The 15,277-nt window shown below is 40.9% G+C and overlaps 1 protein-coding gene across 2 annotated transcripts in view; it reads left to right on the forward strand.

The window, feature by feature from the left end:
• The first annotated feature begins 7,126 nt into the window (after positions 1-7,126).
• The window catches only part of robo3 (roundabout, axon guidance receptor, homolog 3 (Drosophila)), a 221,452-nt gene continuing 213,301 nt past the window's right edge, over positions 7,127-15,277 (forward strand). For both annotated transcript variants that reach the window (XM_051937149.1, XM_051937150.1), the window contains exon 1: positions 7,127-7,642. In XM_051937149.1, the coding sequence (XP_051793109.1) occupies positions 7,489-7,642 (154 nt within the window). In that variant the 5' untranslated portion in view covers positions 7,127-7,488. The remainder of the gene's footprint in view (positions 7,643-15,277) is intronic.

The following is a 15,277-nucleotide window of genomic DNA, read 5'->3' on the forward strand; positions in this document are numbered from 1 at the left end:
TATGTGAAGCAGTTTCAAAGTAGCGCTATATTTATAGGTGTGAATGTACCCTCAGTCCCTACAGCCCCCGCCGGCGGGGGCTGTAGGGACTAAGAGTAGGTGCCTCACAAACAGGGCTCAGGGACTAAGGGGTTAAACGTGTGGCGCTCTTTGTTTTTTTTCATTGTTGTAAACTAAATAAAATCTCTGTAAGTCATCGTGGTTCTCTGAACATGTAATCTCGTTCCATTAAGTCAGCTAACACAAAAAAGAGAAGATACTCTGACTCCGTTTCAATTTATTTCAGCACACAAGGTTGTGTCAATAGATGTGAGCTGTGCTTCATCTTTAATATAGACTGACTAATCATCAGAAGCACTGTGAGAAAGGAAAGTGGGTAACAGGAGTGCGGCTGTGATGGTGTTCTCAGAAAGGTTGTTCTGACCAATTAGAAAGACTTTTCTATGAACTTTTCAACCTCCTGTTAGAATGACTTTTATCATGTACATGTTTTCCAATGGGATGTTATGTGTTGACTCAAAGGAGAGCCATAACATTTTTGCTCTTTTAGATCAGAAGGTTTGACCTGCAATACTGCATCCAAATCATGTAACATTTGGCTGTGCAGCATACTGGCACTGCATGCTCTCAGACTCCATACAATACAAACTCACCCAAAAAAGATGAATGCACATAGTGAAACAGTATACTGTATTTTCCGTGGGATTAAGTCCATCAACATAACAAACTAGAAAAGCATTCAGAGAGCGCAGAGTAGCCCAGGTTGTTTACCCCCCAATAAAACAAAACTGCACTTTTCAGAGTGGCCTTTTATTGTGGGCAGTCTCAGGCACACCTGTGCACTAATCATGGTGTCTAATCAGCATCTTGATATGGCACACCTGTGAGGTGGGATGGATTATCTCAGCAAAGGAGAAGTGCTCACTATCACAGATTTAGACAGATTTGTGAACAATATTTGAGAGAAATGGTGATATTGTGTATGTGGAAAAAGTTTGAGATCTTTGAGTTCATCTCATAAAAAATGGGAGCAAAAACAAAAGTGTTGCGTTTACATTTTTGTTGAGTGTAAATGTTGGTCAGAAGCTAACTACAAGTATTGATTAAAGGATTCACATGATATGGGAGATTTAAATCCGTTGTTAGTCTGTGTGGGAATGTTAAAAGGCTTGTAAAGAGCGTCACGGCGAGACAAAGACCTCGATCTAACAGAATGTTCACATTAATGACCCATTTACATCCATGTCTGCATTACCATGAAAAGGCCAAACAGTGTGCCACCATTCACCCCTCCATTTGATGGATCTGCATGAAATTTGGTTTCATGCTTCAAACAGAGGTCCTCTGAACAAAGCAAAAGGTCACCATGCTGATACCCACTATTCTGCAGTATGGTCACACTAGGTTAAAAAAGAATTCTGCTCAAATTAACTGAAATTCAAACTAAACAAGTGTAATTTTACCAACTAATACTATTAATATTAATAGCTATTTTAAATACTATTACTGTTTCTGTCACACCTCAACTCTGTGGCTATTGAAGCTGTTTTGAAGAAAAATTGCAGAGGCAGTTGTTAATGTTGTAAGCTGGACTAATCTTCTGAGGAGCTTTGGGTTAAAAAATTGCCAGGCTCTTTACAGTGAATGGATTATTAAATACAAAATAATAGTTGCTCGGCCAGGAATGCAACCGAGTTCTGTGACAATTGGCGGACATTTGTCTGTCTGTCTGTCTGTCTGTCTGCTAGCAACATTATTCAGAAATGGACCAACAGATGTGAATGAAATTTTCAGGGAAGGTCAGAAATGACACAAGGACCAAGTGACTCGCTACATATTTAAGTCACATGATTCAGTGTCCGTACATAACATAAACATGCATAACACACGCCTGTGCTCAGTGCAAGGTCATTTTGTTTGTGGGTACATCTGTATTAAATGACCACATTCTATGTTGCCATGATTTCCATTCTGCCACAAATGTTTTCAAGATTTCATCTGTCGGAAATGATACGACTAAGCAGCCTCGGCGGAGTACTGCGCTCTCTGAGTACTTTTCTTGTTGTCAGATGCATTTAAAATGAAAATAACTGCAAATTGCAGACAGTACACATTACTGGATAATATGATCTGTCCTCAAGTTTTGTATGTGTTTTTACCTAATAGATGGACAAAGAAACAAATTAAAGTAATAACAAATAATATAACAATTCCATAAAACATAAATTCACCATATAGTCACAATGTAAAACAAATTATTTTTCAGTTTCAAATAAAGATTTTTACCACTATAGCGACAGCAGATGGAGAGGGTCTTACATGCAGGAATGTTCCCCAAGGACCAGAAACAATTGCAGGAATGTTTCTGTTGCAAGGACCAGCGCTTAAAATTTGGGGAAAATCTTTTGACCTCAAAAAAGTGCTTGATCGGTAGTACTGTCTGAAGGTTTAGTTACTCTGAGCATAGGGTTGTGTCACTGACCATTTCTGATTGGTTGAGCGTTGCTGAATTTTATTTCAACCATTCCATCTTGGTCATTTATGGTCAGTCATCACAATAGCCTGTTTGGCTTACTTTGAGTCCAGCATTTAAGTGTTTTGAATTCGCTTTGAAGCTTCTGTTCATCACTTTTCCGGCATTGACATCCTCACCCCATTTGCAGATCAGTAAAACATAAACATACCAGATCATCATGGTGAAAAGAGAGCTGAGCCAGAAGGCAAAGCTCTAAATTTAATAGTTGATCTACTTTCCAAACCTCATCTATGGTTATGAGCTCTGGGTAGAGAGTGAAAGAATTAGATCACAGACACCAAAACAAGTTTTTAGGAAAGGTGTGTTCTCAGCTGAGAGCTTCTCACCCAATCACTGGGGCGAAGAGCTAGTACATCTCAGGGTGGAGTTACTGCACCTTCTTGTTGAGAGAAGGTGGCTGAGGTGGTTTGTATCTGATTGGAATGTCTCCTGAGTGTCTTCCTTTGGAGGTTTTCTAAGCAAGTCTAACTAGTAGGAGACCCTTGGGTAGACCCAGAACCCACTGGAGAGAATAAATATCTCATCTGGCCTGGGAACCCTTGGGATCACCAAGGATCCTGGGAAGAGAGACATTTTGAATGCCCTGCTTTGCCTGCTGCAACTGTGATCCAACCCCAAAAGAGAGTGGATAAAACCTGATCAACAGCACATGATCCTGCATTCAAACTGCAATTTCAGTGCCACCAGCATCTTACTTCCTATAGCGACATCAGTGCTGTATCATCTTCTGTATTACCAAAACCTACAGGACTGGAGTAGTCCAGTATTTTCAAATCTCTAATAAATTTGGGTAGTTTCTTGCACCTGTGCACATGGAGTAACAGACATTCTCAAAGACTATTGCATCAGAAAAAAAATAAGCTGTAAGTCATTTACAAAAATGCATTTATGTACTTAAAACTGAAGTTTTTGGGTGCCCAGATAGCTCAGCTGGTTGCGTTGGTGAACCATAATCAGGGGCTATAGTTTGAATCCAGCCCATGGCCGTTTACTGCATGTCATTCCCTCACTCTTCTACCCATGTTTCCTCTTTCTCCCCACTGTCCTATATAATAAAGGCCAAAAATAACTTAAAGAAACAAAAACATAACTTTTCAGGTTGCACTGCAGAAATGATGATATTCAACAAAAACATGACAGTCACGATTGCAGATTATAAGGCCAAGGAGAGTCATTACTGAGAATTACGAGAGGCTGAGAAGAGAAGCCAGGGAGCATGTAATCATACACATATCTGTGTAGTGGCACTTCATTGCTGCCTCGTTATGGCTAGTTTATGACAAGAATAAACTAAATAAATAAATAAAAAAGCCAATTTGGTTTTGAAGATAATTGCAACAACATCATCACTGCGTGCAAGTTATGATTTGCTATCTTCTGTGTTTTCCCAAACATACTGTTGTCAGGAGAGGGAATATTTATATCACTAAAAAGGGGGCAAGCATGACATGCTTGGTCCTTGGTTGGACTCAATAGAACATTTGCCTGAATATTTATCTACACTGCCCTATAAAAAGCAGAAAGACTCTGTTGGCATGGTTAATTAAAAGTCAACCCCAATAATGCATTTCTGTGGCACAGGTCTTGGTTTGTTTTAAAAAAAAACTTAAAACAAAAGGAAGTGCAAAGAATTAGGTTGTCTGTCTATATCTACTTGTGTATTCCCTGTAATGCACACAAACTCTTCTCACATGATGAAGCCGCCTCTACATGGGGAGAGCGTGGAACAAGGTGCTTTCTCTCTTAGACGGTTAATCCCTCCCCTGGCTGTGGAGGTGGAAAGTCTGCTCTTGAGGAGATTGATGAGGAATTACTGTGTGTGAGCGTGTGTGTATGCATGTGTGTCAGAGACTCTGACTCATGCTGCTTGAAACAGAGACAGAAACTGTTCTCCTTCAGCAGAGTGTCCAAATGTCTGAGACCGCGAGTGAACATACATTTTATATTGAACGAAGCTTGATGTGTTGATCTTCTGATGGTGTGCTCACTTTTGATCTGCCTGATTCTGCTTTGGATACAACTGATCCCAAAAAACTGTTTTAGAGGTTCACTGTTTTCTTTCAAACTTTCATTTCATCCATGATTTGACGCTGAGAAAGTCCTTCTTTGATCCGATACACTACCGTTCAAAAGTTTAGGGTCATCCAGACAATTTCATGTTTTCCATTGAAACTCAAACTTTTATTCATGTGTTAACATAATTGCACAAGGGTTTTCTAATCATCAATTACCCTTTTAGTATGACTAGCTAACACAGTGTAGCATTAGAACACAGGAGTGATGGTTGTTGGAAATGTTCCTCTGTACCCCTATGGAGATATTCCATTAAAAATCAGACATTTCCAGCTAGAATAGTCATTTACCACATTAACAATGTCAAGACTGTATATCTGATTAATTTAATGTTATCTTCATTGAAAAAAACTGCTTATTTTTCAAAAATAAGGACATTTGTAAATGATTTTTGAGCAGTTGTGTATATAATCTGGCTTCTTAGACCTTTACTTTGCCTTGAATTCCACTATCACAGTGCCAGTTTGTCAAGGCCAATGTTTCTAACAGATTGAAAGTTTGATTTACTTGAATAAGCGTCTGTCTGATTGATCAAATAAATCATGTCAACACCTTTTCAATGGACAGATATAATTCAGGGACTGCAGTCTACTTTAACATGATGACTGCAAATAATCTGGATTAGGTTTATTGGTGACCTAGAGAGAGAGTTTCAAAATATTTCTTACTCAAGTTACACATCCAAACTTCTGTGCCCATGTGGTCTCAGACTTTTGGACCTCCCTATGCATGAGACATGTATTGCTGTCCCATTTAAAGCACATCCATGTAAAATGCCTGGAATAGACTACCGAGGCAACACACAATCCAGCTTGTCAGTGGCTATCGATCTCTATTGCAACTTGTCCTCCTTCCATACCATGCCCATATTGTACGCCCATTAACGATCTGTATGGATGAAGCTGGCACAGGTTTCTCATGAATGGAAAATCCCCTAAAATGAGGAGGGACCGGAAAAGACCCCAGGAATAGGGCACGGGACGGGGGTCGTCACGGCAGCTTTGTCGGGATAGCTCCCATTGTTACACTGATGGAGCAGGAGGACAGGGCCCTGATGGGGGACCGGCATCGTTAATGGGAGTCACGCTGAGGCTGTCAGCAGGGCGTCCGGGAGCCACATGCGACCGTGCTGCTATGATCGCACATGCGTGTCAACGATGATATGTAGACTATGCATCAGGGCTATAGCATGCTTGAGCATGATTGAAGGCATGTGGGTAAATGTCTTTATCCGTATGCACCCACACGAGCATGGACACACTTATGCAATCTCCCAAACATAAGGATGGTTGCCAAAATATCTGAAACACATTACATCACAGCGAGGCCGTGCAATGAAGCTAAGGACCCAGAGTTGTTTTGGAAAATAAACTTAAAATGAACCAACACAAGCTTTACCTGATTAATACTTAATGCGGCTGTTGTTTTGGATCTATTATTTTTCAGTGTGTTGTTATGTGTTTCCGTGATTTTCCATGTCAGCATGTGAAATGAATATTATTGTTTAAAAAAGCAACTATTTGTGAGTGTTTTTCAATCAGTACAATTACACTGTCAGACCTCAACATCAATTCAAAAGAAAACAAGAAAAGCACAAGGACTGAGCACTCTGCCAAGGCTGCTCAGTCCTTGTATGATTTCCGATGCACAAGTCCCGATAAGTCCGCAGCTGTGGATTTGTAGTAGGATTTGCAATCATGTGAGCGTCGGCAGGCAGCTGATGTGGCGTTCACTTGTAGTAAGAGTTATCTTGCAAAGCTACAGAAATCTTTAACAAATCCATGGATCCAGACTATGAGCTGCATCGTAGCCAAAGTCTAAAGTTGTGTAATTTCTGACCTTCCCTGAAAATTTCATCGAAATCCGTTGATCCATTTTTCCGTAATGTTGCACACAGACAGACAAACAGACAAACGTACGGCAATCGTCACATAACTCGCTCCTTAGCAGAGTAATTACTATGCATTCACTAGCCTAAAATATCAAATAGTTTTTGCAGTTTGCAACATTATGAAGTTACACCAAACTTTACTCAGTCAGTTCTTCTAAAGGGACCTTTTTCAACTGAGTATCTGAATCCCTTTTTTCAGAAAAATGCGCCATGCATTGTAATTTTCAGAATGTGTGACAGCGAGAAACAAACCACACAGCATGAGTTTGATGAGTCCCATGTTTGTTTGTCTAACACATACTGTATGTGTGCCTTTATGCATATGAGGCGACCTTTGTATAGTTTATGGTGGAGACAGTGACAGTAAGTCTATTCGCCCCCGCCGCCCCGATTCACAGCCTCCTGGGATGATTATTAATCTAATAATTAAACATTTATTGCCAACAGCACCTGCTCTCTCTCTCTCCTCTGGACCCCCGGGACCCCATCACAGAGAGAGAGAGACGAGAGAGGAGGAGAGCGGGAGAGGGAGGGAGGGACACAGGAGGAGTTAGAGGGAGGGGTTGGAGAGAGGAGAGAATCCAGAGGGGTCATCATCACATTGCTGGATTCTTTTACACCGGCGAAAGGCTGTTTTTTTGTGTGTGGTGGCAGACAGCATGTGAAGTTATTTGATCCCAGAACAAAAGAAACAAGGAGGAAGGAACAATCCGATGCTGGGAGGGAATCACAGCGAGGGGCCCCCCAACTCAGTCTGACATCTACAACCAATTAATCTACCGAGCTTGATTTCTTCTCATCGACTTTTTCATCAAGATTTTGCAGTTGTTTTTCTGCAAAAATGCTTCGTTGACTCCTCTTAACACTGAGCAAGGAGGCAAAGGAGATTCAGCAGGGGACAGACTTGCACTTTTAAAAGGACAAATAGAGTGTTAGAGACAGTGAGAACTACAGTAAAGGGGGAGCGCAGGTCCCTCCGTGCGGCAAGATGCTGCGCTACCTGATCAAGACCCTGCTGCAGATGAACCTGTTCACCGACACAATCCGAAACCCTTCCAACGGCACCGATCTGTTCTTCAACGTCTCCCTGCCCTCCTTCAACAGCTCCCTGCTCGACTGGGGAAACTTCACCAGCTTCAACGGTAAGTGAAAGGAATTTGCTTTTGCGTCCTTCTGGCTTCAACTCCACTTCCAGTTTGTCATCGCTCTCTTTTCCTGTCAGCACGAGGACACATGGCTTTTCTTGAAAACACACATACTAGGGGGTGTTTTTTGTTATGCTAATGTGTAACTGAGGCAGGGAGAGTGCTGAGAAGGGAAAGCGGAAAGGAGTTTAATCTCATGTGAAGTAAGAGGAGATAAATGGATGTTATGACAGATTATTCATCTAAGTTCAGGGGCTGCTGCTCTCAAATCAGATGCGTGATGAGAGTCCACTGATTTATGAGGAAAGCTAATCGTCGTACAGTGTTCATTATTATCAAAGCTGACTATGGGAGAAAGGTTCCCAGCTGGACTGATCTTTAAGTGTTTCAAACTGAGGATGATGTAGTCATCAGATACATGTCATAATCACATCTGTATGTCCATTTACAGCCTCGATTTGTGTCCTTGAGTTCACACTGAAGCAATACATGCCTCATTCTAAATCCTTCTGAAGATTCCTTTTAGAAAAAAAAGTTTTGAAAAAAAAAGGAAAATAAGAAAGGATGATGGCATCAGACTGGGATCACACGCTTGTCAGAGTGTTTTGGAAGTGAAATGTGACAGAGAGACAGCATTACCCAAAAACCCAGCGTATTTTGCCGAAGCATCAGCATTGCAGCCCGCTCACTCTGTTAAATGAAGCTGTCTGCTGTCAGGAACGATGGGCCGGAGCTGTCACATCTCCTTAACTTTTGCCACTGGCCTTCTCTCCACCTCTCTGTCAGTGATGAAGCTCAGTCTTGCAGCACTTGGTTGTGTTCTGCTGTTTTGTTTTTTTTTGCTCCAGGTGGAATTCACAGAAGCCTGTTCTTTTTTAATGCTTGTGGAAGTAATTTAGTTTTTATTGTGTGTCTGCACGGGTTTGTTAACATGTTGTAATGAGATGTCCCCATGCTGAGCGTTACAGCATATGTTCTTACATATAAATAAGTGTGTGTGTGTGTGTGTGTGTGTGTGTGTGTGTGTGTGTGTGTGTGTGTTTGTGCATGTATATAGGGTAGAGTTAAGTCAACAGATCACCTTGATGCCTGCTATAATGAGCGTCCTGCCTTGTCTTCATGTCAGTGCATACCAATGAAAGCTGCCCTCACACACACACACACACACACACACACACACACACACACACACACACACACACACACACACACACACACACACACCGCGGTCAGGTGTATGTAACATATTCATCATATGTCATTTGGTTTAGAGGGAACAATTTCTTTCTCTCTTTCATATTTCAATTCTGAGCTGGTTTCCAAAGCGTCCAGCTGCCTCCCAGCATGTGTCCATCGACTGATAGTAAAGAGCCAGCAAGAGGGTGCCCTCTTTGTGCTGCCTTATGTGGGTGTATTTGGTCACAGAGGGGAGTGACGTTTGCCTTTTGATGAGTGGACATGGGCGTGAAAGGTGGATTTACTTCTGAGCTCCCCCGCCCCTCTCTCTCCCCGCTGTCCCAGTCACCAGCTTCAAGCAGCATCAATAATGCTGAGTTTATAGCTTCTCTTTCACTGCCCTCACACTTCTGTTTCTTTCTCTCTTTTCATCTGCAAGCTCTAATGGAGTGTAGATTGAGTGCGTGGTTCGCTCCTAAGATCTATAGGGAAAGTAAGCATGAGAGGCGAGGAGGAACAATGAATCTATTGAGGGGAATCTATGTGTGGCAGAGCAACGTAGACGGAGGGGCTGATGGACGGACGTGCCTCATGCACATCTGGTCTCATATTCTTTGGGATCTTTCCCGAGAGCTTCCAGAAACTCAGTCTCCTCCTCTACAATCTTTAAGTGTTATCGATACATTCAGGCTTCCTAATTGAAGAATGGTTGTAGGCGTAATAGTTCCACTAATCAGTGATCAATGACATAAAGTTAAAGAAAAGCCTTTTCAATTGTATACTGGTGTAAAGGATATAGATTGACTACACTGGGAGAATGAAAGTGATAGGTAAACTCTGATATCTGAATTTCCAACTGCATCAGAAATCAATATCACTGTGTCCTAACAAAAATCCAGCTGTTTGACTCGAGTGAAAGTCGTCTTCATCCAGATTTCAACATATAGATTTTGTTAAAGCATAATAGAGATATGTTTCGCTGGTTATCATGTGCTGATTCATCACTAGGGGGCGGGCAGGGGGTGTTTTCTGGGGGCCGGTGGTCAAAACCACGGGTATCCAGGCGGGGAGCTCGATAGCAAGGCAGTGGGCGGGCAGCTTGTGTGGGTCGACCTGCAGCTCAGAGGGAGGCTCAATGGGAAAATCAATGCTGTCCGATAACCAATTTAGGAAATAATGGACAATTCACTCAAACACAGCGCTATGGTGGACTCCTGGGCATGGCAAATTTTATCTATCAGTTCATTTACTCTCTTTCTCCTCCCTTATCACGCCTTTTCTGTTTTCTCTATTGACTGTTTCTTCGGGGATTACAGCACCCAAGCCAGACGCACAGAGGCTGACCACTATCGAATTAACGAAAGTCACTTTTTACAGTCGATTAACCCTTAGGTGCATAAGTGGGTCAAAAATGACCCAGCGAGGTCATTTTCTTGCAATGCCTTTGTAATTAAAAGTTTTTTTATTTAATTTTCCAGCTATTTCTCAAAAAACATGTTTTCAGAATTATTTCATTAAAATTTTTCAGTTGCCTTTTCTACTTTTAAAGAAATTGTAATATTTGTATTACTATTACATACGAGAGGTGATGCAGGGCACAAGCTTGGAGGGACGGAGCGCAGCAACAGCGGGAGAAACAGAGTGGAAAAAGTCAACAGAATGGATGTTGACATTCTTCTATTGCTGTTCTGTGTGATATTTTTTCCTTTTCAGTTATCAAAAGCTGTTATAAAATGAAAAATAAGCATATTTCTAACATGAAATCATCCTTGTGTAGACAAAAATATACTACAAACAATTAATACAAACTGTTATTCTTAACCAAAATGACAAAAAAAATGGTAGATAAACATATAGATTCTTACACAGGTGATTTTTGACCCATTTATGGAAGAGTGTAGAGTCCAATCACTCATGCATCAAAGGGTTAAATGTGATTTATTAATTCCTGAGCTTGCATTAAAATCAAGTGTGCAAAAATGAAGCACCTCGATGGTACAAATGAGTCATTTCTGTGCAAAATTTGTTAAAACTCAAAGCACTAAGTAGCGCCTCCTCCTTAACAAAACAACTTTTATTTTCTATAACAGTGATAAAACACGATTTTTATGCGGGTCATTTTTCACCCACTCATGGAAGAGTGTAGGGTCCAATCACTCACGCATCGAAGGGTTACCTTGAGGTTGAATCTTGGGGAATGAAAATAACATGTAGATGTTTTCTACCATTTTCAAATTGGAAGACATGTCATTGTGCTTTATGAAGTCTGCTTTGTGTTTTGTGATTCAGTCTATGGGTTGAGTGCCCCAAAATATCTTTACGTACACTGATGGCTCAGTAAATTCATGCTTTCTTTGCTTCATGTATTTTTCCCAGGAAGAAAAAATATTGAAGAAAAGGAACTTGGAAATTCTTCCAACTTGAATATTTGCAATTTGAATATAGCCGCAGTGCAGGTGAGAGTCTAATTAGCTTCTCTACCTTCCTGCTCGTGCAGCTTCTCATTTGCGCTCTGAATTCGGTTACCGACCGCAGGAGATACATTCATAATCCATAAGAGACTGCAGACCCTCTGCTCGGGTCAATAGCTGTTGAGACGGGTGCTCTTTAGGGAACAGGTGCTAGAAAGAAAGCTCTAAGGAAGATGTTTGACTGTTAAATTATTTTTTTTAAACAAGTGTGTTGTAGTAGTCAGTTCCTCTTTTTCCGTAGATATAAAATACCTCATTAAAATTGCATGTGCAATCATTAAACTTCAGATCAAGTGTTCTTTGGCTGGAAAGCTTTAATTTTATCATATCACAAGCACATGTTCAAAAGTTTGGGATCACCCAGAAAAGTTCATGTTTTCCATGAAAACACACATTTCTATTCATGTGCTAACACAATTGCACAAATCATCAACTACCCTTTCAACACCATTAGCTAACACAATCTACAATTAGAACACAGGAGTGAGCATTGCTGGAAATGGACATCTGTACCCCATATAGATATTCTATTCAAACCACATTAACAATGTCTAGACTGTATTTTTGATTCATTTATTCTTGTCTTCTTTGAAAAACAAAACTCCTTGTCTTTCAAAAATAAGGACATTTCTCAGTGACTCCAAACTTTTGAATGGTAGTGTATATGTCTGAAAGCATTGTTTTAATTGTGTGTTGTATATTTGTATACACATGAATATAGCATTTTATTCAGTTAGGACGGAGATGTCTGCTGCACTGTGTAATTGTATGCGAGTGTGGATATAGCAATTTATGGGCACTAATGTGGCCATTTGTCCCTTCATAGAGGTCAAGTAGATTCCCCTTTGCTCTACTCAACATAAATCTGGCACCGACTCCCACTACATTTGTGTGTATATGTGTGCGTGTATTTCCAAGCCAATTACTCCTAAATATTTCAGTATGCAAATCCCTTAAATGTATGTTCCCCCCACAACATCCACGACTGTTTATTTGTGCAGAAGCAGAGCTGCCTCCAGAATCTTTATCAGTGCACATCAGCATTTCATACAATCAAGCCTGACCAATTTGCACACCGCAAGCAGGCTTTTGGAGCAACAAAAGGAAGACAACCAGCATGGTACCCTGATGCCTACTGGGGGCTCTGAGAGGAGGGTTACACTTCCTTCACCAGGGAACCCTGTGGTGGATGTTAAGTGTGGATGCCGTTTGGTGCTAATGATGCTGTCAGTGCGGCTCTGTGTGAATCCAGCCGGTGCCTGCAGAGGGCTCTAGACCTACAGCACAAAAGACGAAAACAAGAGGCAGAGAAAAATGCTAACAGTTTGCATTGCTTCCCACAAGATTCACATCTTTGATTCTGTATTCCTCATTTATTCTCTGGGAATGGCTGGCTAGTAGACATGCATTATTAATGGATTTCTAGGGAGCATTTGGGAGGCCGAGCATCTTTATTCATAGCGTGAGCCAAGCTCTGGGAACCACCAGTTGTCTCCCCTAGTATTCACCTGAGCTTGACACCGTCTTCGTCAAAAGCCAACCACTAGCCGACCTTTGCCGTGGCCTCTCTCAGTAACTCGCATCGCACAGACTTAAGACGTGGATTCACCTAGATGCACGCTAATTCAAAGTCACCAGGAATGCAGACACAGACAGTTTCACCTCTGGACCCCACACTGTCAAGGCTGGTTCCAGCTCCAGCGCGACGCCTGGATCATTAAATGTGACCTTTCTCTGTGAGCTCGTGCTGATGCTGGCGGTGTGGCGGCGGCTGGGGCTTTGTAGTGGGCTAGAAAGAGAATGTGTGATGGCCAGGGAGGGCTCAGCACTGGCTGGCCAGACAAACGACAGTGGAGAGCAGGTGGAGGGATTTGGACCCCACATAGCGATGGCACCGAGCCAAAACAAACACACTATTCTAGTAGGGAAAGGGTCCGGACTTTTCACACAAACCTGGCAATGCACTCTCAAAGTTTTACAGAGAGTATATTGCACAGAAACTTGTAGTACTGCCATCTATTCAAATGAGATGCTTTTCAGGACAGATAAAGTCCTGACAATGCACAATTGGTATGTGGTGTTGATAGAGGAAAAGGAAATGAATTAACACACTCTGCATCTCTATCACTCCTGACATGAATGAAAAGAGCTCCACAGCACAAGTCTGTAAACTACCAACACAGCATGGTCAAGAATACTCAGACAAATGAAATGTGGTTACAAATGCTTTGTGAGTCATGTGGCACCGCTATTGAAAAGCTAAAGTTCAGTACTTTAATTCACAAATTGCCGATGGGGAGAGAAAAAAAGTCATTTCTAATTATGATTTGTGTAACAGTGAAGCTAAAACAATTTATTTTGTAAGCGCAAAACTAGCTCAACTTTGGATGCCGGTGGTGCCTGTTTAAACATGTACTTTCACAAAATGCACACACTACCACAATCAGAGGAACACTCTGTTTTTTTCTGGGATATCAGGATCTCTTTGATGATGCCAACTGAGGGGGAACGTCAATTAATCTTTAAAGGAATTACTGAGAGATGGTGCCGCTTATAATTTAACTATTTTTGACCCTACTGGTCCTTTTAGCATGAGGGTCATTCCAGAATAGGAGGACATTTTACATCCCACCCATCAAATTTCAAACAATCCATGCAGAAAATACTAAAACATGCAGTTATTTGTAGGTTTACTTGTCCTGAGACCAAAATCTGAAAAATCTAGGAGAAAAGAATGTTTGAAAATATAATTTAAAATACCAAATAAATCTGGGGTTGCCCTAAAATGCAGTTGTTCTCTTGTTCCTGGTCCCTGATGACCAAATTGAATCACCATTCAGTTAAAATGGAACCTAGACTTCCTTTTTTGGTATTATTTTTTTTCATTCATGTCTATCTTGTAGGAATATTTCTTTAAATCAACATAATATTTAAATAATAATTATTAGGCATGGAACATGTGTAGCACAACAACCCTGTTAGCGTAACCTTTTTAGCTGGTAGAAGAAGAAGAAAACTGTGAATTACATGAAACACTGGAATTAACTTCATCAAGAAGTTTTCCAAAAGAATGGGTTGAGCAAAGCTATGTCCTCTCTTCTATTTTTCACATTTTCATAACAGTGTCAGCCTTGATTGAATGTCTCATTCTACCTCATGCAACCCTGATGTACATTTTCAGGATTAGACGAATTCTTTTTACTTTTTTGTATCAGTAAGTTTGTCCTCTTGGAAGCTAAATATCGAGCTTCTACTCCTGAGAAAAAGCTAACATTAGCATGGATTAGCAGCCCTGTTGCTGTGATTAGAGTAGGGTTAGCAAACAACAAATGAAACATGGAGTAAAAATGGTAACATTGTTGTGTAAGCTGAGCCAATCAAGCCTTTGATAGTTTATTGCCTATTACTGATGAATATGGAGACAACTGTAAAAGAGAAAGTTTATTTTTCAAAAAAATTGAAGACCAAATGTCCTCCAATTCTGGAATGACCCATGAGCAGGGTGGATCCATTTTTGCAAGATTGCCAAACATGGAATATTTCAAGAGGCTGCTTATTAGTATTCTAAATAAAAAATGGTGCAGCATTGTGTGTGTTTTGATTGACACATGCAACAGAGGACAGGGTTGTCATCAAATTAGACATCCTTTAATCTGTGAAACATTTTTCTGTTCATAAAAAGGATGAGTTAAATGACTGAAGAAAGACAGGAAATAGGTTTCAGTCAGTGGCTTGATGGTTTTTGCACCCAACAGCAAACACCAAATTCAAAGCAGAGGAAAATAGGTGCAGAAGTGAAGGTGGGTGATGTGAAATTTGTTCAAACCAAGATGACATCATTCTTAGTCATCACTTTTTAAGATTCTTCTCCTCTGTCTCCGCTATCTCACTCTATATTTGTCCACTGCCACTATCTGCCCCACTTCAATTTTGTTTCAATTCACCTTGTTTTATCGGCAGGGCTGCTGCATAAACATGACCACGG

This window comes from Acanthochromis polyacanthus, chromosome 17 (genome assembly GCF_021347895.1).
Source record: "Acanthochromis polyacanthus isolate Apoly-LR-REF ecotype Palm Island chromosome 17, KAUST_Apoly_ChrSc, whole genome shotgun sequence".
In the NCBI taxonomy this organism is placed as follows: domain Eukaryota; kingdom Metazoa; phylum Chordata; class Actinopteri; family Pomacentridae; genus Acanthochromis; species Acanthochromis polyacanthus.